Source organism: Rhagoletis zephyria, unplaced genomic scaffold (genome assembly GCF_001687245.7).
Source record: "Rhagoletis zephyria isolate East Lansing unplaced genomic scaffold, Rhagoletis_zephyria_1.1 Rzeph_scaffold_00457, whole genome shotgun sequence".
NCBI lineage: Eukaryota > Metazoa > Arthropoda > Insecta > Diptera > Tephritidae > Rhagoletis > Rhagoletis zephyria.
This window is the reverse complement of record NW_016157541.1, coordinates 126,597-150,517: the sequence shown is the minus strand read 5'-3', so window position 1 is coordinate 150,517 and position 23,921 is coordinate 126,597. Positions and strand designations below refer to the sequence as shown.

At 34.7% G+C, this 23,921-nt stretch overlaps 1 protein-coding gene across 2 annotated transcripts in view; it reads right to left on the bottom strand.

Annotated features, from left to right (window-relative positions):
• Positions 1-23,921, bottom strand: part of l(1)G0289 (plexin domain containing lethal (1) G0289) — an 80,214-nt gene that overhangs the window by 16,641 nt on the left and 39,652 nt on the right. For both annotated transcript variants that reach the window (XM_017611793.1, XM_017611792.1), the window contains exons 2-3: positions 4,260-4,738; positions 4,067-4,189 (exon numbers count right to left, since the gene is read on the bottom strand). In XM_017611793.1, coding sequence (XP_017467282.1) covers positions 4,067-4,189; positions 4,260-4,738 — 602 coding nt within the window. The remainder of the gene's footprint in view (positions 1-4,066; positions 4,190-4,259; positions 4,739-23,921) is intronic.

Below are 23,921 nucleotides of genomic sequence, written 5' to 3'. Positions count from 1 at the left end.
AAAACCCCAAAAAAATAAAATCCATGGGCGAAACTGTGGATCCATGATCTACGTGTTAAATAGAAGTAAACTGCATCAAAAAATCGCTGTTACAATTTTTTTTTTAATTTTCCTACCAAATTTAACCAATTTTTCTGGGCTAATCGCTATGTTTCGCACGTTCCCGGCCGTGATCTAAGCGTCGTACAAAACAAATATAGGTATACAAGTGGTGAAGAATGAAATTCTCTACAACCTTGTAATTTCAGTATGCTATGTATTTTCAACAGAAATTGTCAAAAAATGGCGAAAACCATGACAATGTAAATTTTTTTTGCAGTTTTTGCTATTTTTTTACAATAAAAAATGCTATTTTTAAGAAACCTTCTATACAATAAATGTGGCAAATTAAATTCTCCACATATTTGTATATAACCATTTTTTACGAAAAATGCAAAATAAGTTTGCGAATTGGGAAAAACCCAAAAAAACCGTAAATCCAAGATGGCGGAATGGTGCCAAATGAAATTTAGGGACAAGACTGTAGATCCATGAGCTACGTGTCAAGTAGAAGTAAACTGCATCAAAAAAATGCTGTTACAAATTTGTTTTAACTGGGCTACATGTGAAGTAACAAGTTTTCTATTTCTAAGCAGAAATTTGTTTGTATAATTTTTTAAATTTCCACAATTCTACTTTGTGAATTTCCAAAGGCTTCTACAAACGAATTAAAAACTTCTACAAACAAATGCATGCGTATGGGAAGCTTGCTACTTCATATGTATGAGCGCCTGGTATCGGGAAATGAAAGTATCGTATTGTACAATGAAAAATTGGGTCTTTGTATAAAAAGAGTCCACTTTCTTTATAAAAATATGATGTTGGCTAAATATTCGGAGCGCCCTACATTGTTTCTCCATGTTTGCTATTTAACATAAGGGTCAGCTCTAACATTAACATTATGTAGCATTAAACGAAAGCTTCCAAAAATACTCAAGAAATACTTGTGAAGGAACATCTTTTTTGTGGCAGTTTAACAGCATGGTACTGCTGATTTATTTTTTCGAAACATATTTTGTTTGAGTACTTTTTTCATGTATACAGCGCTCAATATCTTCACTTCTCTTCCTTCCATGCCCTCTCTGTTAGAGTATGAGTAGTTTACATTTTTGAAAAAAAAAATCACAGTGAAGCAAACTGAATTCCGATGCAGACCTTTATTTTGAACAATTTAATTAAAAAAAAAAATAACTTAAAAAAATTATTGCCGACGAGCTGTTTTAAACTCTCGATAAATGTGAGATTTCAATTTTCTTTTGCGAGTTATAGAAGGTCGAGAACTCTCCCCAGACTCAAAAATGAAGATAAGTACAATAACAGACTATTTTGCGAGATGTAAGTAATCAAAACCACTTGAAGGATTGAGCAATTTCGTACCCAAAAAATAAGCACTGTACGATAGTTAAAAAGGAAATGGATACTGTCGTTTCTGAATATCCACAGGAGCAAGTAAGATTCCCTACAGAATTTTTAAACTCTCTAACACCTTTTAATTCTTCTTGATTGAGTAGCCATTTATAATTAAATTTTTCAGCTAAAAAAGTGAAGCGATTGAAAGTCATAATTTATTTGTTGACAGTACATAGTACCTTTTAAATTTTTCGGACAGTTAAAGGAAACTCAACTTAAAAGGTAGAACAAAGGCATATCAAACAGGTGTTAGAGCAAAAACCACGTTTATGTGTATTTTGTTGTTGCTTCTCTTATCTAAAGTGTCAAAACTGTTCTGATTTTTTTCTTGTAAATCAAAGAGTACCATGTGAAATACAAAAAAGTAAAAATTAAAAATTAAATTTGGGAAAAACACTGGTGCGACTTTCTTTCTTAGCAAATTTTGTTTGCTTCTCGAAGCACTGATTTTTTGAAAATTGCATCGGGCCGCAAATGTTGGATGTATCCTTCTGACTTTCATCTTCACAATCAAGCATCATGGCACCATCGTTGTTTAAACACCATTGTTTTGCAAAAATTTCTTCATTCTCATTCTTTCGGTTGTTCAGAATTTGTAACATCATCAGCGTTTTTCGATTTTAGTTTTTGAAATTAATTTTTAATCCTTTCTTCTGTGACTGGTTTGAAAAATAAATACATAAATAAATTTTTATTTACTAGGAATGAAAATTTGTAAGAAAATTCTGTTTTGAAAATCGTGGCTGCCAGTCGAGTTAGTTTAAAATCGTATTATATTGTTAAAAAGGCACCCCGTTTTTTATAATAATTTAAATTATTGGAATCAAGGACAATGAAGTTCTCAGATCTGCTTAGTTCCCGGGTGACTTCTTGAAAGGGTTCACCTGTAATGAATAGCTTGTAATTCGTTTTTTAATTAGCTGAGCTCTACTTTTCCTAGTTGCAGGCAGCCACAATTAATTACTCATCGCTAGCGATGCATCCAGTTTTTTCAACAGACCTTTGGCAAATAATATTCCATAGTTACATACTTCTTAAATAATTAAAGGTTATCTTTTAACGCGTAAATTGTCGATTCTCTTTATAAATAGCTAGACATTGAATATTTCGGCTGGAAATACCTATTGAAGGATCTTACTCTTTGACTTTAAATTACAAAAGAACGTAGGGGGACTGTTTTAACGTAGCAACAGGCAAAAAATATTGGCCACAATTTGTCATTTTGTTTGCCAGATATACGTTTTATCAGTGCACTTGCACAATATTCGCATTCGAAAAGCTCCGCATTGATTATTGCGAATGCGAAAGCGAATTCGAATGTTAAAATTAATGCGGAAGCTCCGCGGTTGCGAATGCGAATATCCGCAACAACACTGCTTCGAAGTAAGAAGTGCAATCCCTCAAAAAGAAGTACTGCACTTCCTAAAGAAGCACGGTTGGTCACATTATATATGACTCAATAAGCGGACTGTTAAATTACATTTTGGCTTCTTCTTGAGTATTTTGCTTTATTCAATGGAAAATATATTGTTCATCCTGTTGTTAATTGTTACAATTTTAGGAACTACCATTTAAAGCTGAAAGAAAAAGTCTACTCTCTTATTAAAAAGTTTTCAAAATCTGGTGTACAGTTTTTTAGCTGAAGTGTTACGTTACAGAAAAAGACTTTACGTTTGTGATATATCTGTAGCGTAAATTTTATAATCAGGTTTTCAAATGGCTATTGTTGTGTTATTCGCAAAAATTCAAATAGTATACGTTACAAATAGTTTTTCACTTAAAAAACATGTCTGAAGTAGAGTAAGGCGGCTAATTTTATTTTTTTGCTACTGTCGGCTATATATAGAATAAATACATAATAGATAATAGATTTGTTTGTCAAATATTTCTTTATTTAACTTACAAATAATATATATAAATCATGCGGAGTTAAGAACCTATAATGTACAAAAATGGCGATATTTAAGTATAAACTACGATTTTGTTTGTTATACTTTTTTGATTTTCATTCATTAAAAAGGTGTCTCATGATTAAGGGAAGGAGATTCGTGTCAGTATTTATGTTGCCCGATACCTTGGAATATGTATGACCCCGATTCAATGAAACATTTGCGAAATCTGTGAAAATAAAATTTGTCTTGGTTTCGTTTTCAGCGATTTGGCCATATGGGGAACAACAACTAAATAAATTTGTCTATATAAATTCGTAGGATATGGGGTTTTCTGAGTTTGCCCCTAATATTGAAAAACTGGCTTTCATTGAGAACTACCTGCATTTGTATACCACCGAATTACCTCAGTGGCTCTTCTTATCTTTCGCGTATTGATATCTGTTAAAAATGAATATAAAAGAAAAAGGTAACCAAATTGGCAATATTTTACTTAAATGCAATGCAATACAAGCTATCATAACTATGTATTTTGCTTTGAATTTCCACAATCGCAAGCAGGAACATTTTCGTAAAAGTACACTGCTTTAGTTTTAATTTATTAACGTAATTGTGAGGGAACTGTATGTTCCAAAAATGAGCCTGCTATGTATTTCAGACTTCTTTCTAGACTATGAATCGATTGATGTAGGATCCAAAATAATTTATAAATCATGTATTTTTCATACCATTGCCCGACGATGAGACTGCGACAGCATTGAATTGAAAGATGTATTTTTGATTTGTTCCCAAACTCGGTCTGCTTCTGCTTTATCGACATATATTGAGCTATTGTAATATATATGGTGATCCTGTAGAATAATATAAAATGACAGAAGAAACGAAAATTACTATAATTCTTTAAGCAAATATATCACTCACATTCGTAACGTTGACTGTATAACTGTTTTTTTCTATTTCGCTAACGGTTTCATTATCCGGCACATCCACATTATCAATAAGTTTTTCCTCGGTAGTTTCGGTCGATTGATCATTGCTGCTTGTTTCCTGTACAAAACCGGCCGCGGCCCCTAGCGTCGATTGTATAGGATCGGAAACTATCGTGGTTTTTGGCTGTGACAACTGTGAGCCAGAATCTTTTCTTTGGCCAGTACCATTTACACCCAGTAGAGGTTTATCGGCTACATTATATGGTACTACAATGGATGATATGTTCGATGTTGTTGCTGTTTCGGCGGTTTTGTGAGCATCGCTGGCCGTTCCATTGGCATTCTGTGACACACTTTCATACTGGTTTTTTGCATAAATTGGCTGAGTTTGTCGCTTCTGTCGCAATTTTACGAGAGAAATTTGCACGTCATCATACGATGCCGATACCGGAGACACCCTATATAATTCAGCTGAAAGGGAATGAAAAAGTTAAGTTTAGTTTTTAATTTACATACAAACATTTAGATTAGGCAACGATTACTATGGATGCGTGTTCTGACGGACCTGACTACTTTTCCACAAAATTAATTTCAATTGCTGTAATGCAACATATTACTTGCTGCTAAGTATTTAATTTCTTCAGCGAATTTCTCCCTATGGTTGCTGACAATTATCTCATATCAAATAAAATATAAAATTGAATTTTAGTATTGTAGCAGAAAATAAAATAAGGAAGAGATATGTTTGTCCATTTTTATAACTCGTTCCAGCCAAAAAATGTGTATTCGTGAAATAAATGAGAATTATTTTTGGAAGCCTTCTGAAGAGAAACAGAGTTTTCCGATCGAAAAATATACAGTGCCGGACAAAAGTATTGGCACAGAGAATTTTTCGCAATATGTATCTGCAAAGTTTTTTATTCTAATTTATTTTTGATGTTTTTTTATAAAAATATAGTTCGTACTTCACCAAAAAACATAAAAACAAAATCTCTAAACTTTGTGCAAAATTGAGGAAAATTCAATAAATTTGCATACTAATTTGCAACTTTCTATTCAGATTTTTTTTTAAATTCTAAGTATGCAGTTTTATAGCCCATCTAATTTTAGTATAACAAAGGGCAAGCTTGAAGATGCTAAAAAATCGAGTCGATTTTTTGTATGGAGAAAATGCGCAACACCTTCCACTAAAAAAATTGCCAAAAATCAACGCGCTATAAAACTGCATATTTAGAATTTTTCTAAAAAATCTGAATAGAAAGTTGCAAATTAGTATGCAAATTTATTGAATTTTCCTGAGTTTTACACGCCAAAAGGGCGTAAGCGACAAAAAGTAAATTTTTCAGTAGGCGTTTTTTTATTAACACTGCAATTACTGTAGATCAGGAGTTCCCAAACTTTTTTCAACGCGGCACCCTTATTGTGCGAAAAAATTTCGCGGCACCCCTACTCTTCAAATGTCTACGAAAACAAGAAAACACAATGCAAACTTTATGCTCATTTAGGTTTAATGTGAGGACTGAAATTGTTATGATGATTTCATTAATTCCTTTAAATTTATTGGGAGCTTTGACAATTTTACCCTGAAATCATTTGACGCTGAAAGCGTGCTGGTGCATTTGTTTTTAACCAACTTCACAAAAAGGAGAAGGTTATCAATTCGTCGAAATATTTTTTATTATTATTTTTTTAATGTATGGTACAGCATAACTTTGGACCACGTTAACCGATTACTATAATTCTTTTTTTTTTTTTAAGGAAAGGTCCCATTCTAATTTGGTTTACATCCGATAATTGGATCATAAAGAGATTAACGATAATCTTAAATTTGTATATGGGAATTGAAGTCGGTTTTGTTTTTTGCTTAAAAATTACTTGTTTATGTAATGGAGCATGAGCCAGCGACGGCCAGACCTTCGTCATTTTATAAAGCTTCTCTATGTATGCCCCCAACATAGGTAATAACGAAACCAGACTATGAAATTTGGATAGTGGTGGCTTTGGCAGGTGGCAGGTAGTAAAGGTGTATAAAATAGCACCTCAAATTCGTTATAGTATAAAGGTCAGATTTTATATATTTTATTCGTAATAATATTAGAAACTACGTCGTTTATTGCCAGACACTTAGCATGGTTCCTACCCCTGCCAGACACCTTTAAACCATGATAAATTGTAGTTATACTTTCGTCATAGTATAAAAGCTGATTTTTATGTATGTCACTTGGGGAACTATCAAAAGATGTTTCCTCACTTGCCAGACCGTTTCGATAGTTCTTTCATCATGCTAGACACATTAAAGGCCGAAGGTGCGAGCATGCAGAAACTGATAAAAATTATACGTTTGTTAGTTACTTATCGGAGTCAGCGGCCTTTACAAGCTGAATTCCAATTCCCTACAAAATTTGTTAATGCCAATGGCTATTCGCTATTCCACAAAGCCTATTTTTTGCAAAATTTTATAAGAAATATAAACGTAAAATTAAACTAAAAATCTATAAGAGTTTATTTGAGATAAAATTCTTTAGAATAAAATGCTTATGTCAATAAAATAAAAATCGAATAAGTTAATTAATAATGTTTTAGAGCCTTATGAATTTTTTTTTAATTTAATTTTATATATACATATATATTATATATGTATGCGCTGTATGGAACAATGCTCATCTCAAATATCCAACCACATATCGACTGCTGAGTGGAAGATCGACCTATCTCGGTAGCCAGTTCGAAAACGCCCTATCTTAGAATTCGTTTGAAGAACGCCCTATCAATTCGTCGGATTGTTTTTTTATTAATATTTATTTTTTTTGTGTACGTTACCGCATAACTTTGGACTACGGTAACCGATTACTAAAATTCTTTTTTTTAGAGGAAAGGGTTACCTCACAGGTGGCCCCATACTAATTTATTTTTAAATCCGATCATTGGATCATAGAAAAATTAACGATAATCTAAAATTTTTATATGAGAATTCAAAAATTACTTGTTTATGTAAGCATTTGTTGAAAATGCAGTCTTACATAGAAATATAAAAGTAAAAGTCACTAGTAGTTTTAATGCAATCTTGCCAACAGCAGTGTTTTCTGCATACACTTGCATCCAGAACTCTCTTGGCTCCCTTCGTATTATTTAATATTCAAAGTGCTGTCTTCACTGATGTCCAGAAGGTTTTCAAAAGCTTAATTTGTCATCTCAGTAGGTTTACTTTTCGGGTCACATGAACACGGGTTTGTTATCCAGCTGTAGACATCCTCAGAGTCAATGTTGGGAAAATATTCGACAATAGTTTTTTCTAAACCTTCCAAGTTAACGCTGATAATGCGCGTTAACGCTAAGAAAATAACTTTTACAGCCAATTTCACGAAAGCAATTTAAGTAAAAAATGATTTTAAGTTTTTGAATTTTATATGGAAATTGACAGAAAATAAATCCATTTAAATTGCTGGTGAAACCGGCTGTTATCAATTTTCTTAGCGTTCACTTCGAAGTTACATACGTTCTGATTTACTTGTTTATTTATACCGGTTTCATGCAAATCGCTGGAAATACTAAAATATACATTTCACCAATAAAAAAATCTTGACGTGCTAGAAAAAACCAAAGATGTATTTTAATTTCACAGGCCTCTGTTATCTTCGCAGCGTCATCCAATACGGGGTTTAAATCTAGTGGCGGCATCTTCCTAGTCGTCAGGGAATACCGACGGATCATACAGTGACTTCTCGTGGCGTTTTTTGCCTCTTGCTTCATCCTAGACATCGTTCCTTTTTTTCCAACCACTGCAAATATCCAGACACCATTTTTCTGTACAAATTTGTCGACAGCTTTAAAAATATCGTTGCTAGTGGTGTAAGTCTCCAGTACTTCGCTCATCAAAAGTTCTTCTTCGATTTGCATTGCGAATGGGTACCTTACTAACACGAGAAGAACATTAAGTTCACTACGTCGGTACCTTCATCAAGTTGAAAACTAAACAATTCATAAGTTTTCAAACTTTTTATAATTTCGTTCTCGACTGCCTCTAAAATCGTGTTGATTCGCTCTTTCGCAGTGTGATTGTGAAGTTCCAAAGAATAAGTAACATATACATGTGCGCGAAGCTGCTGCGCTTGTTACGAGAACAGCCCAGCCAGCAAAAGATCCGAAAATTAATCCGAAAACCGGAAGAAAAGTGGATGAAACGCGGATTAGGTCTACAAAAGTACCGAAAATGGTTGTGAAAAGGGTATGATTTCTGCTATTATTCTGACAATTTTTTGATTCAATTTTTCGTTGACAAAACGTACTGGGGAACTACGCTTAAGAGCGAAATACACCACACAAGCTGCTTGACAAACCAAGCGAAATATCCCTTTGCCGCAAGCCATTTGTGTTGTGTATGGGTTTTCACGAGGCGCTGAAGGTAATTTTAATAAAAAACTAAATTTTTTGATTTTCTGGCCACCATGTTGAAGTTTGATCAAGCCGCTTGCGTTGTATATGGAAAGTTTAAAGAATTTGCCCGCACCACTAGTATACTCTAGCCCAGTGATTCCCAAAGTGGTCCAGGTGGACCTCCAGGGGTCCACGGAAGACTCGACGGGGGTCCACGGTGACGTGAAAAAAATTTGGGGGTCCATGAGTTGTAAAGCTGCACTTACGGCATTGACCAGCCCTCTATATAAGTATTTCCAAACTAGTTCGGCAATGCAAGTCTCGACTAAAATATGATGGTGAACGTAACGAGGTTGTTTTACTCTGGGTGCCAGGTCACCAGTGTTGCCAGGAAATCGGAAACAGCAATCCCTTTTTTTGGCTGCAAAATTTCAAAAAATCCCGTTTTTGAGTTCGCTTTTCCCCGAACATTTTCCCTTTCAGCAAAAAACCAATTCAACATAAATAGATTTTATTCCGCAAACAAATCGTATACTTAGATGTGCATACAAAGATAAAAAATATATAATTTATTTCACGTTAAAAAGAAATAATTTAATTGCATACATCTTAATTTATCTAGAAATGTGAGATGTTATCATACATTGCATTTGAAAAATATTTTTCTACCTTAAATTTGACACAAGTTTGTTCTTTGACAAGAGTTTTAGTGTGGAGTATTCCACAAAGAGTATTATTTTCAAGGCGGTTTCTAATTTTAGTTTTGTTTAAATTAATAGCTGAGAATGACCTTTCAGCAGACGTATCACTATGTGGCAGGCAAAATAAAAAACGAACCAGCGTTTTAATGTTTGGAAACATTTCTTCATTCTCGCCAGATTTGATGTTTAAAATATCTCACCAAAACTCTTCGACATTTTCTTCCTGTATATTCGAAATATTAACATTTCTTAAAGACCTATATTCTAAATCGAGATCATTATAAAGTGATGTTGGAAATTTAGTAGGAAAATATTTACACAACGGAATTAAAGATACAACAGTCTTGTTTTTTAAAACAGACGGATTTAAAAACCCAAGCAATTTGAAAACTCCGCCTCCTTCTATGAAATCAAATCTCTTTATTATTTCTATACAAGCGGTAAGAAAAAATTCAAGGCAATTCTCCTTAAAAACTTGTATTTCACTTAATGGTAAGTCATTTAATTTCTGATTCACTGGTCCGAGATATATTTCATTGATTGGCAAATAATTATTTTTATTGCATAAGTCAATTTTTAAAATGTTATTTAACGCTTCAATATATTTTTTTTAATAACACAGTCACACAACGTTTTCACAAGTAATTCGACGCTTTCATATAAAATATGAATTTTGATGTCTTGAGACTGCATTAAAAATTTAATTTCGTAAAGTGGCAAAAAAATTGTAGGAACTCAAAATAAAGAAGTGTAGCAGGTTTTTCTAAAATGCGATCGATTTTTTCGCTTTGCACTTTGTTAATATTATCTTCTAAAAAGGTTCCAGTGAAATAGAGAAGCAACGCAGGAAATTGATCAACAATTCTGGTCACATTTGCTTGGAGAGATAACCATATCGTTTGTGCCGGATGGAGAATTTTATGCGGTTTTAAGTTGCAAAAATCGTGGAACTCTTTTAAAATATTTTGACGTTTTGCGCTGCATTGGAAATGTGAATATATTTCCCGACAAACTATTTCAATTTCGTTAGGAATATTTTTGCAAGCATTGCTTGCAATTATGTGAAATGTATGGCTAGTACATCGCATTACAAATAAACTGGGAATCTCATCTTTTAAAAGCATTGCTACGGAATTGTTCTTGCCTAACATCACATTCGCTCCGTCGGAGGCAAATGCAATTAAGTTTTTTCTGAATGGTATGTTATTTGAGTCAAACAAATTTACTAGTTTATTAAATAAAATTAAAGCAGTTGCGATTGTTTGCATCAACATACCGAACAATAACAACTAAGCTTTTTTTTTGAATCTATGCTTGTGGACTCGTCAATAATAACCGAAAACTCTTGGCTTCTGAGAATTGTAATAAGATTTGTAAAGTTAAATCTGCCTGTAACATTCTTTACAATGGCAGTCGCTTTCGTTCGATTTAAATTAATTTTTTTTTGCAGTATCAGAGTCTATGAATATAGATTTCAATAGTCCAGTCAGATGATCAAATGTTGAGAATGGTAAATTGTGCTCTGCGGCGAATGCACATAACTTAACCTCTGCGTTTTTCACATTGTCAATGGTTGGAGAAGAAGTAAACACAGAAATTTTAGGTTGATTTTTTTGCATAGCAATTTTCGAATCGTAGACGTGTTTTTGTGTTTTTCCATCTCAGTTTTTTTTGGAAACAGGGAAGCGTCACAAAATTTGCAATACGTTCTAGTATCACTTTGAGTGGAAGATTTATTGTTTTTACACAACCATGGTTTAAATTCTGGAAGTTTTTCCCAAGATTTGAGGTAAATCGGTTTTTGTTTCGTCCGCTTATTTGCTGGTGCTACGACTTCACTATTTGCACTGCTGGCTTCGCTATCTTCACTCGAGTAGCCTAACGAAATTTTAAACAATTATTACACTTCTTTTGTTAAAAAAATGATTTTTTCCTTACCCATTTTACAACTTCGCGTACTTCAAAAAAGCGCGGTAATAATGATTGTAGTTAGTGATGGAACTATGAATGTCGACTATTGTGTATTTTAGAAATTGTGATGGCAATTACATAAATGAAGTTGCAAATTACTTTAACTATTTGGTTATCTAAAAACTTCCTAACGTTCTTAAACAAAACGAACTGACTGACGGTTGCAATAGTAAAGAATAAAGATGTTTAATTTTCCCCTATTTAAGTATGTATTTTCCCGTTCTCCCTTTCGGGACCAATATCCCCGGAAAACGGGGGAAATCCCTTCACCTGGCAACGCTGCAGGTCACTATGGAGTACCTGGTTATGAGACATCTGATTATTTGGCCAGAGTTTGCTCAGACCAGGCATTCCTCGGTCCGCAACCAGTTTTAGCACTCCCACCTTCGGCAATCGAAGCCACCATCAGAAACTGGGTGAATACTTCGCTCAGAAATGACTGAGAGGTATCGACTGACTGTGATAGGCGTAAATGACAAGTCCATTTGCCCATCTTGCCTTGAAGAAGATGAGACGGTGGAACACTTTTTGTGCTTCTTGCTCGCTTTGTTATTTGTCATCGGTTTTTTTAAACTCGTTCTTTTCTCTATTGTTAGTTTCTGAATTAAAAGTTTGGCGTAAAAAGCTTAGCCGTTTTGATGTTTTAAGTTGTGTTTTGTGATAAATATTTTTCGCCTCACTTTAAAACCCGGAGCGATAAAAATAAAAATGATGCCATTAACACAAATAAACTATTTTACATATACTCCACGTGCAATGTCATTAGTGAGCCGAACATTTGATGTGTTTATGGTGAAGATAATGTAAATAACGCTAGCACTCGCAGTGCTCTTAAAAAATATAACTCTTCCGAGCGAGAGAGTATTTTGATGTATTTATGAGCTCTATTTTTTAAAACCTACAAGTGTGTAATCACATTATTTTATAAACAGAACACAAGAAAATATTTTACTTTTATTTTGGCCACTCTGAGTTTAGTTTTTGAATTCACCCGCGATGCAAATTTACATTGTTAGATCTAATTTTCACATTTAATTTTTTTACGAGGTTTGGGAATATTTAGAAATGTATCAGCAGGGGGTCCACCGAAACCAGTAAATTTTTGAAAGGGGTCTACGGGGAAAAAAAGTTTGGGAACCTCTTCTCTAGCCACTAGCGGCAAAAAAAGAGAAATAAAGCCCAAACCAATAAAAGGCAATAAAGACCGCGGGCTTTATATAAATGTACGATGAGGAGTTGGGGTTGTTTGTGTACCGACGCCGCAGAAATACTGTGGTGATGTGGATGACGCACGGGTTGTTTTAACTGAGAAGGCGACGGAAAATTTTCACAAACAAAAATGAGTAAAGGGCAGAACAACATAAATCAGCCGTGGTCGAATGGTTTGTGTGACATCAAGGCATACACCGCCAATCGGAGGAGAAGCTCGGCCAATGATTTTAAACTTTGCACAGATTGCTTTGCAGAACACAGTAGGCATCAGAGAGCTGCATGGATACACTCAAAATACATTTTAAGTCACTCGCTTTCGTTTCACATCTGCACACAATCGCACTCATTTATTTCCAAACATAACGTGCGATAGCATTGAAAAAACATTGTCAATTGAGTGAGTAATTCACACTATCAAGCTCTCGATTCAAATAACAAGTGCTTGATTGGAAAAACAAGTGCATGCCATAACTGCTGTAATGAAAGTATCAAAGAAAAACAATTTGTAAAGACAATATTTGTTAATTTTATTGGATTTCTAACTGCATATTATAATGCAAAAATATCAACTGATTAAGGGCATCACCATTTGACAAAAGGTGGCATCTTTTGTCAGAAATAACATTTCCAGCAGAAGAAAAAACTCTTTCTGACGATGCGCTAGTTGAACGAGTGGCTATTACTCCACGACTGAGTTTGTGTACCTCCCACCAATATTTTCATATCGCCGCAGCTCTGCAGTAGCTTTATCAGTTCTGCTCACAAAGGTAGGTTGTTTAAGAAGACCTGAAAACAGCTCAAAATTGTCTGAAGGTAACAAAGGCGTATCCGCAATTTGTGGTTCCGTTGTACTGTCAGAATTCTCAGTTAACGTTCTCATAATTTGTAAACATTTCTCTTTTGTGTACCTTTGCTCAGATTCGGTAAAGTTCTTGAGCTCTTTTGCTGGCGGGTATAAAAAAGCGCAATTTTGTGCAAATTTGTTAAGTTTTCAACAGCAACTGTTTTAAATAATTTAAAAAATATTCATACAAAAATTACTTTCTGCACTTCACAAACTCTTTTGCGAATTCAGGACAAATAAAATTAAGTTAAAAATTTTATATTATAATTTTGATGTTATGTCTAACGGAATTCCAATATAGGACCACCTACTGCAGAATATTTGAACATATAAACAAATATGCAATGTTCGAATATAAATTAAATAAATTAAATAAATAAAAATGTAAAAAAATGTAAAAAAATAAAATAAATAAAAAATTAACAATGTTTTTTTTTACTGATATTTTATGTATAAAAGTAGTTAGTTGCAAGTTAGTTCACATGTAATGCAGAGATATCCAGTTCTGACTTTTTTGCGGCCATCGCCCCAAAAAAGTAGTTAGCTTTTTTTCGAACAAAATACACAGTTAATAGTTAGCACTAGTGTTCGCGTAAACAGACTAAAGTTATAAGCTAACGTCACTCCCTGCAGAGTATATACAATCATACATATGTATGAAGGTACTGCGCGTTGCTTACCCCTGAACTCTACAGGCAAACACCGATTGCCTACAGACTGTCAGTTTGGCGAGTAATATGATTGCAAGATTTTGTGTGTGAGCACTTTGATGTCTTGATATAAGCATTTGCCACATGACGCCACCAGACAACATTCTCTCTATTTTAGTATTTAAAAACATTTAAATCCTAAAAAAACTTGCTGAATAATTTCCTAAAACGTAATCATAAATAATCCGATAAGGATTAGCTCCTTATTTTGACTTAATAATATCAAAATTCCATCGATGTTACCACAAGCACGCTTTTGTTTCAAATGAAAATATGTCTGTCAAACTACCAGACTGCCAGCAATAGACGTCAAGCAATAAGCGCTGACATATATTGCAGCCCTTGAGAAATAGGCGGTCTCTATTGGAAATATATTTTTTTTTACATGATTATCACGACATCAGTGTTATCCTGTGGAGACAGGGCCTTAGAGAGCTGCTGCAGCAACAGCAATTTTTCTAAACTGGTTGCTTCGGCAGACTGGGTAAGCAAAAACCAACTGTACTGTAAGCAAAAGCAAATGATTTCGCTGATTTATTTTTCTTCAGTCGCAGCTAAGCAAATGATTTCATGTCTCTTTTTGCTTTTGCTGTCTGCTTTCGCTGATTTTTTTTTCAGTCGCAGCTAAGCAATAGCAAATGTATGCAAAATGACCAAGAACTGTTTGCTTTAAAAAAGCAAAAGTGTTGCTTATGCCCAGCATACGAATAGACTTGGAACTAGTGACATCTAATGCTGGATTTCCCCTAGGCATTAAAAGGCAAAAATGACAAATGACAAAGAGAGGCATTAAAAAATAATCGTGTCATTACGTTAAAAAAGTAGTCATTAAGTTCATTTCCACATGGCATTTTCTTAAATATATACTTATCTGCCAAAGTCTACAAAGCCCAAGTAAACGAAATTCTCTGCTTTCTCGAAATTATAACTGTTAACAGTGACGTGAGTGCCAAGGCGCTGACTGTGATAGGGAATTTACATGAGGCGATTTTTCCGCCGATTTTTAGTTGAAAGCAACAATCGCCTGGTGTAAACGGCCTATCAACTAATCGCTTTCAATGAAGTTGGTCGGCCGCCTACTTTCGTTCAACTTTTGATTCAACTAATCGCCTGCTAAAGTTGAATCATGTAAATTTCCTATTAGTTTGATAACAGCAGGCGTCACTGAGAGTAAACCATACTAAAACCCTCTGAAAATAAATTGTATTCAATTATGGATCCGCAGCTCTCCGCAGCTAGGTTAATTAAATATTGTAGCAGCACGTATTTAAAATACCATGCGTACGTTTATTGGGCAGAATTCTACCAACATGGCGATAAACTTAAAAAAATAATTGTATTTGTTTGAAACTCGGATTCGCCATTTTGAATTTTGAAAATCGGACATCAGATTCGTAATCAGCAACCCCGGAAACCCACTGGTAACGAGTTTCAACCCATGACAATGCTCAAAGCGTCCAGTAGCAACGTTTCAATTTTAGTAGTTTTTTAAGAAATTGATCGCCATATTGGAACCGCCATTTTTAAATTAAAAAAAACACTTACTTCAGATTCGTAATCAGCGACCGAAAAACCTCCCGAGTGCCGAGTTCGAACAAATCCAATCATTTTTTAAAAAAACTTATCGCCATTTTGGATCCGCCATTTTGAATTTTGAAAAACTGACTTCAGATTCCTAATTAGCAACCCCAAAAACCCCCAAGTAACAAGTTCCAACCCATGACAATGCGTAAATCGGTCAGTATCAACGTTTTAATTTTAGTAGTCTCTTTTCGAAAGCATATTTTCGAGCACTAGGCCCATTCTTACTGTCCAAGATAGGTATGTAATTAGGGGAATATTCCTTCCCCAATAATACCTGAGTAAATACATGTAAAACAACATTTTTAGCTGTATTTTAACATGTCGCGAAAAAAAAATAATAAAATTTAACATCAGCACTTTTATAAAAACCGACTAGCGCGACCTACAAAAAAATATATATATTTTTTTCAAAATACAAAAATACGTGTCTCTTTTTTTATCACAAATAAAAATATTTTGATGTAGCGTTTATGAATTTCCAAAGAGTGATTTTTTTACCCACTCTAATGTACATATTTAACCAATTGAGTAATATTATCGAAGCTTTTCATTTAAGAGAAAGTTGAAAGTTTAAGAGCCGTTTTCTCAAGTAGCTTTTAAAATTCATCTGCCTTTATTCGTAAATTTTGAGCTTATTTGAGGTTATTAAATAAAACATAGATTTTAGTAGTTTTATTTATTACATTTATTGATGTCGATATTTCGCATTCAATCTGAAGGCATCTTCAGGAATTATTGAGTTTTTCCAATCGACATCAATAAATGTAATAAATAAAAGCTACCAAAATCTATGTTTTATTTAATAACCGGCATGGAGCTCAAAATTAACGAATAAATTATAATAAAACGGCCAAAATCAAAAAACGAATCATTCATCTGCCTTTTAAACACTAATTTTGTTCTCAAAAATGTGTTTGAGAGGCAGATAAATTTTAAAGGCTACTTGAGAAAATGGCCTTTAGAGATAGTATTTATAATACTACATATACAACTGCGCGGTTCGGACGTGTTTGCATATCGCTCTGACTCTTCCTATATTTCGGGCATAATCTGTGTGGTTAAAATTTATTTTATCAACCATACTTGTTTATACTCAAGTGCGGCTTAAATTTGTGCTACGTTTCTCGTGAATACTGAGTGTGGCGCCCTGCAATTATTAATTTTTGCTTCCGTAAAATTTAAATAAATTGTTGGCATTTTTTGTTTGTGTCTGTTCTGCTATGTCGCCTACTGCTGCCTCGTCGCTGAAACGTCGGTCGAGCAAAGGTTCCCCGCCGAATAAAACTGTTAAGCTTGACGAAAGTATCACTCTTATGGCTGTTTATCACAAAATTAAAGAGCTAGAGAAGAGAGTTCATCAGCAGACAGAACAGTTGTGCCCGCTTATCGAGAGTGTCTCAACCAAACTAACTGAGGTTGAAAACAAGCTGTCGAAACGTATTGATGAGGAGATATTGTTGCTAACAACCACACTAAAGGAAACATCTACACGCATTGATGTGTTAGAGGAGCGTGTGCAGATAGCTGAGACTGAACTTGCTCACATGAAAGAGGAGATCATGAAGGCAACACAACAAAGAGCTGCTCCTGACATTGCTGCTGACGCCGTTGCTTTTGGCGTTCCGTACATAGAAGCAGTGTTGCCAGAACTTTTTGGGCCGACCGGCTAGATTGGCAAAAAAAAGCGGCTAAAAACGGCTAAAATGTTTTAGTGAAATTTCACATAGACTCTGGCAAAAAACTGCTAAAATGTTTTAGTGAAAATCCACATGCTTTATTTAAATAAATCGCAAGAAACGAAAGACTAGTTAACACCATTAATTTATATCGAGTGTATATTCCTCATCATCAAATGAATCACTCTTGTATATATCACCTGAATTCATTAATTTTAAGAGATCGTCATCTACAGTAAAATTATGGCAGCATTTTTCTTCACGTTTTAAACCGTATCTTATATATAAAATAGCGTTTAACGTTTTAACGCACATTGGATTTCTTTGCTTAGTTTTTATTATATTCATTGAACTAAATATTCGCTCTACTTCTGCATCACTTATAGGCAAAACAAGAAAACTAAAAACTAGGTTGCAAAGGTCAGCAAAAGGGTTTTCTTCTAGGGCATTTCGAAATTTATAAACTTCGGCCCAAAATTTTACAGTTGAGTCTAAATTACTCCAGGTATGTAACGTTAACCGTTGCCATTGCATCTCTATGGATGTTATTTTGTCGGCATTATATTTGCGTTTTTGTTGCTGTAGTTGAACAAATACTTTTGGTTTAATTAGGGCCGGTTGTTCAATGTCTGGTTATCACTACCACTACACTATCGACGATTTCGACATCATGCATGTAACATGTGATCGATAAAGCAGTAGTTGTGCTTAACCGGAGCTTCTACCTCCGATTTGTGCTAATCAGACATTGAACAACCGGCCCTTACTCTTAATGCATTTCCAACCGAAAAAAGTCATTTTTTTTTAGTGTGGCAATATTTGTAGGGAGGGGTTGGCATAATTCCTTTATTAAAGTGATAATAAAATAGCGACCATTTTCTCGAATTATTTTCTCGGCTTCGTGGTCAGAAGCGTTTGTGCTTACTTTTGTTTTTAAAAACTATTCAAAACTGTGATAAAACTGAGGAGATGGAGCAAGGTATGGTTCCAACGGGGAGCATATAGGATCAAATGTGTCCGCGCTAATAACCACTAGGGAGCATAGATGCGAAAGTAAAACATTGAGTTCATTAAAAATCTTCATTGGGTCTGCAATATTGCTTTCGAACTTGTTTACTTTTTGCACCTGAAAATTAGGCATATAGTAAAATCGGCTAAAAACGGCTAACTTTTTTTTACAAACCGGCTAACAAATCGGCTGCCGGCTAGATCGAATTTTCTCCGGCTAGTTGCTATCAAAACCGGCTAAATCTAGCCGGAAAACGGCTAAAATGGCAACGCTGCATAGAAGGCGAAAATTTGAAAAGCATATTTAATCAGGTCTGTATCTCAATTGATTTCTTGGCTCCCCAGATTAGAGACATTTTCCGCATAAGGCCTGCAAGTGCTGACGCTAACGGTACGATTGTGATCAAATTTCACTCGCCACTCGATCGCAATCGTACTCTCCGTGCTTTTGGCGAATACCGCAAGCGTACTAAGTCAGCCGTTCCCCTGCAACCTCTTGGCACCAAAGGTAGTTTTTACATATTTGCGAGTCTTACCAAAGAGAATCGGCTTCTACTTCAAGAGGCTATAAAACTGCGCCGCGAGGGAAAGCTTCAGTCTGCCTTAACTTTTCGTGGCTGTGTACATGTTAGGAGTATTGGTGATAAAAGTAGCTCTCCCATTAAAATAACGAACAGCTCTGATTTGGAGCGATTTCGCTAGTATTTTGTACTCTGTTGTGTTTGTTTGTATGTTATTTATTTTTGTTAGTATTAAATGTAATGTAAAGATAGCGCAGCCCTCTGTTTTTTGTTTTTCCGTTTTAACTCGCTTTTTCTGCCTTAAAGTTGCTTTTCTTCTTTGTTTTGAAAATGAGTGTAAACTACAAAAAGATGAATAGCGTTGAGCACAATGGTCTTGCAATGCTCAATATCTTGTGTGGTCGACAAAAGGGTTTTAATGTTGTGCATTTTAACGCCCGTAGTCTTAATGATGTAAAGATGGATGTTATAAGAGCAGTGTTTGAATTTTCCAGTGTCGATGTTATTTGTGTCTCGGAGACGTGGTTCAGACCTGGCATGAAGGACTCTCATTTCGACATCAATGGTTATACACTTTACAGGACAGACAGACAGATTAAGAAGGGTGGTGGTGTTGCTATGTACTGCAAGAAGTGTTTAAACACTCGATTAATTTCAACAACGCCTTGTGGTACTACTGAGTATCTGCTAGTTGAAGTGTCCAGTTCATCGTCTAAAGTCCTTTTGTCATGTGTTTACAACCCTCATAATTTTTTTTTATTTTTTACTATGTTGTCCACTGTCGCCACCGATTATGATGATTTTATTGTCTGCGGGGATTTTAATGTAAACCTTTTATGTAGTGACTTGTCTAGATCCCATTTGCTAGATGATGTCTCCAGTGTTGGTCTATCCGTGGTTAACTTGTCCGTTCCCACTAAATATGGTAATAACTGTTGTCCTAGTCTACTGGATTATTTCCTCGTGTCTGATTTGTCTATTGTCCTGAAATTTGACCAGTTTTCATTTGTCTCTGACCACGACTTAATTGTCTGTGCTTTCAACTTAAATTTTGACCACCACAGTGCAGCGCTCGGTCCATCCAGTTTTCCTGACTATCGTTTACTAAATATTATGCATCTATTAGCTGACATATCCTCCATAAATTGGTCTCATTGCTGGACCCTTAGCCGTGTAAATGAGAAATTGCGTTTTTTAAATGACATCATTATAAATTTGTTTAGAACACATGTGCCAATTCGCAGCATTTAAAACCGATCTACCTCATGTCCTTGGTTCACCAAAAAAGTTCGCGCTATGATTGTCAGACGCAACAAACAATACTCTGTATGGAAGAACCGGAATGACTTAAATTGGTGTGCTTATAAACTTGTGAGGAATGAGACAACTGCCTTAATAAAACGCGAAAAGCGCATGTATTATAGTAAAATGTTGAATCCTGTGCTTCCGAACCATGTTCTGTGGCGTAATTTAAAAAATTTGCGTGTACATGTCAGTGACAGTCCTGACTGCTTACTCAGCCCTGAAGACCTCAACGAGGCATTTGTCAGTCGTACCACTACTTCCTCTTGTGATAGTATTCCCACTGCACCCTACCCTCTGCCTCCTACATTTGCTGGCCAAAAAGTCTTTGGATTTAATACTGTATCAGAAGTTGATGTAGCAATATGTATAAACAGGATACGCTCAAACGCAATTGGGGAAGATGGCATACCTATTAAGTTTGTTAAAATAATTGCACCACATATATTGCCTACTCTGACTCATGTCTTCAACCATAGCATCACTACCTCGTGTTTCCCTGATATGTGGAAAGTTGCAAATGTACAACCAATTGCTAAAATTAAGCCTGCGTGTAGTCCCTGTGATTTTCGTCCCATAAGTATTTTACCTGCACTGTCTAAAGTCTTTGAGTCACTGATGTCCAACCAAATTCAAGCGCACATTAGTGAATTTAATTTGCTATCTCCGTTTCAGTCTGGTTTTAGAGCAAGGCATAGCTGCTCTACGGCTATCCTAAAAATTTTAGATGATATAAGAATACCCTTTGACAAGAACGAGTTAACCCTGTTATGCCTTCTTGACTTTTCTAAAGCTTTTGACTCTGTGAACCATAACCTTCTGTGCATGAAATTGAAAAATTATTTTGGGTTTGGGAATTCTGCAGTGCGACTCATGCAGAGTTATCTGGTTGGCAGAGCTCAGCGTGTTAGAATCGGCTCTCAATCATCTACGCTAAAACCACTACTTGCTGGCGTCCCACAAGGTTCAATATTGGGACCGTTATTGTTTAGTTTATTCATAAATGACATTTTTTATATTTGCCAGCATGTGGACATGCATGCATATGCTGATGATGTACAGCTCTATCTTTCAGCAAATTTCGAGAATGTAGATGAACTTTGTTTTAAGTTTAACAATGACTTAGCATCCATCTCTTCCTGGGCGTTGAGAAATGACCTCCGCCTTAATAGTGAAAAAATCATATGTGCTACCTATTTCTAAGAAACACAACAACTCAGATGTTCCGCAACTATTTATTGCCGGTAGTTTTCTCAAATTTGTGTCAAAGGTGTCAAATCTTGGCTTTATTATTAACTCTAGCCTTTCATGTGACGATCACGTAAACTCTGTTGTCAGCAAACACTCCGGTTGACGTTAGGAAAAAACTTGCGTTACAGTTAATGTTACCGATCATATTCTATCCCGTACTTGTCTACAGCAAATTGAATTCTCAATCTGCCCATAAAATTGATGTTGTGTTTAACCACATAACACGCTACATATTTGGATTAGCGAAATATGACCATATCTCTGGGTGGAGGTCGCGTTTGTTGGGTTGTGAAATCTCCGAGTATTGGAAAGCCAGGAATTGTATATTTCTATGTCGACTTTTGCTAGATAATGCTCCTAGCTATCTCTACAATAAACTAATTTTCCCTAAATCATCTCGAATAAACGACTTGATAGTACCATCATTTAATTATCTAACCTCTGCAAGGCTATTCTTTGTCAATGCTATTCGTATCTGGAATTCTATCCCTACCTCCGTTCGGAGTGGATTGAATAAAAGCAACTTTAAGAACACCATCTATACGTACTTTCGCTGAACCAAATATTTATTTATTTTCTGTGAGTCTGGGTTTCGCTATCTAAATGTTTAACTTTCTCTTGTCATCTGTGTTGATATTTGCTACATATGTATAATGTGATATATATTTTATTTTATTTTTGTTTTAAGTAATCTGTATGTATTTTATTTTACTGGTATTTTTAATCTCTGTTTTGTACTATAAAAGATCTATGATCTTATTGTACTAATGCTTTTTCTCTTAATAAATGAAATAAAAAAGCATATTTAGTAACAAAATCCTATTATAGATTCATTGCCGGCATATTAAGCACGTATGTATTAATGTACCCAAGTAAAAAAATTATATGTGCAATACTTCAACTTCAATTAGCTAAATGAAAACCCAATACTAGATCTTTGATGTTTTTTCGCAATTACTCTATCAAAAGAATATAAAAATCTTTATGAATATGCATTAGTTTACAACAAGATAATTTAATTGTACCATTATGTTGAAATTTTCGTAGAAAATATTTATATGTGCAAAGAAACAAGTGTTAGGTCACCGACTATTTAAAACAAAATTAATTAAATTGTTTAAAGGTAATTTTATTTGTTGGTATGGGATTGTATTTCTATTGCACAATTTTATTTGTTTTAAGGTTTGCAGCATATATTTTACCGAAATTTTGTAGTAACATTTATATTATTTCCGTCTATTTGTGAAGTTTGGTTTATTTAAGTTTAAACACGTTATTATTCTGTTTTGAATAGGTAAAAATCTTGTTGAGAAGTACATCCTATAAATCTCCAGTGGTATTAAAGCCCATATTTGAAGCTAGTTACTCTAAACGAGGGTATTTTGTTCCTTGAATAACGATTTTGTTGTTCGCACGGTATGAATAGCAACGTTTTACCGCTGGAATTTTCCAATATCTTCGGTAGAAATGAGCGAAAAATTTGTCAACTTAATGCGTAAAGAATGTTTCTACTTCTGGATATTCATTTTTGCCATAGTGAAAAGATTTTAATGTTTTCCACAGCTATATGTTTTTTACTTTAATTTAAAGTCCCCTTTCACCAAGGACAGGTTTGCGGTACAAGCCGGATGACTCTCCAAGTTGTGGTGGGCATCTGGATCAACTATGTTAAAGTTGTTTCCATCACTGAAAATTGCGTTTTTCAATTCTTCCTACAAAATTTGTAACTTTTGTAAAATGCTAAAAAAGCATTTCATGCCATAGAGAGGGCTGGGTTTAGCGATTTATTTCTTTACCCTAAGTACCAAAACTGTGTTTATTATTTGTTTTGAACTTTTACTTGTGACAGAGAGATTCAAATACATTTCAATTTTTACGGTCATTTCCACCACTCTTTTGGGGTTGTATAGGGCCACCAAACTTATTATTTCCATAGTCGGGATTTTTAAAGGAACTTCTTATTATATTCTGCTGTCCGATTACTTCAGCAGTTAATTAACTAATTTTCATGCCGCAAAAATTCATTCCTGTTATACTTCCGGGCTCTTCTTCAGATAGTTCAATGCTAGACATTATGGGCCATAATATAACTAGGGAAAATAATAAAACGGATTCTATTATGAAAATAGCTTCTATATGTTTAAATTTTTACCACGCAGTCATTGGTCTAGAGTTCTGTTGAAAATGTTTGACACTGGAGCTGGCGGGAACTGAATAGTTCACTTTGCACATATAATTATTTACTATTGAATATTAACTATTGTTTGTGATAATGGTGAGTAAAATTGTAAAGGAACATCAAATTAACATATGAAAATACTTATACTTCTTTCATAGAGCTAAAATGAGGAAAAACATATTGCACATATAATTCTTTTACTGGGGTGCATACTACATAGGTGCGTAGGAAAGAATGTGTGAGTGTAAATACAAACTACAATGGCTTCATAGTACGCCAAACTCAGTCGTCAGCCGAGTATGTATGTAATTGGTAATCACC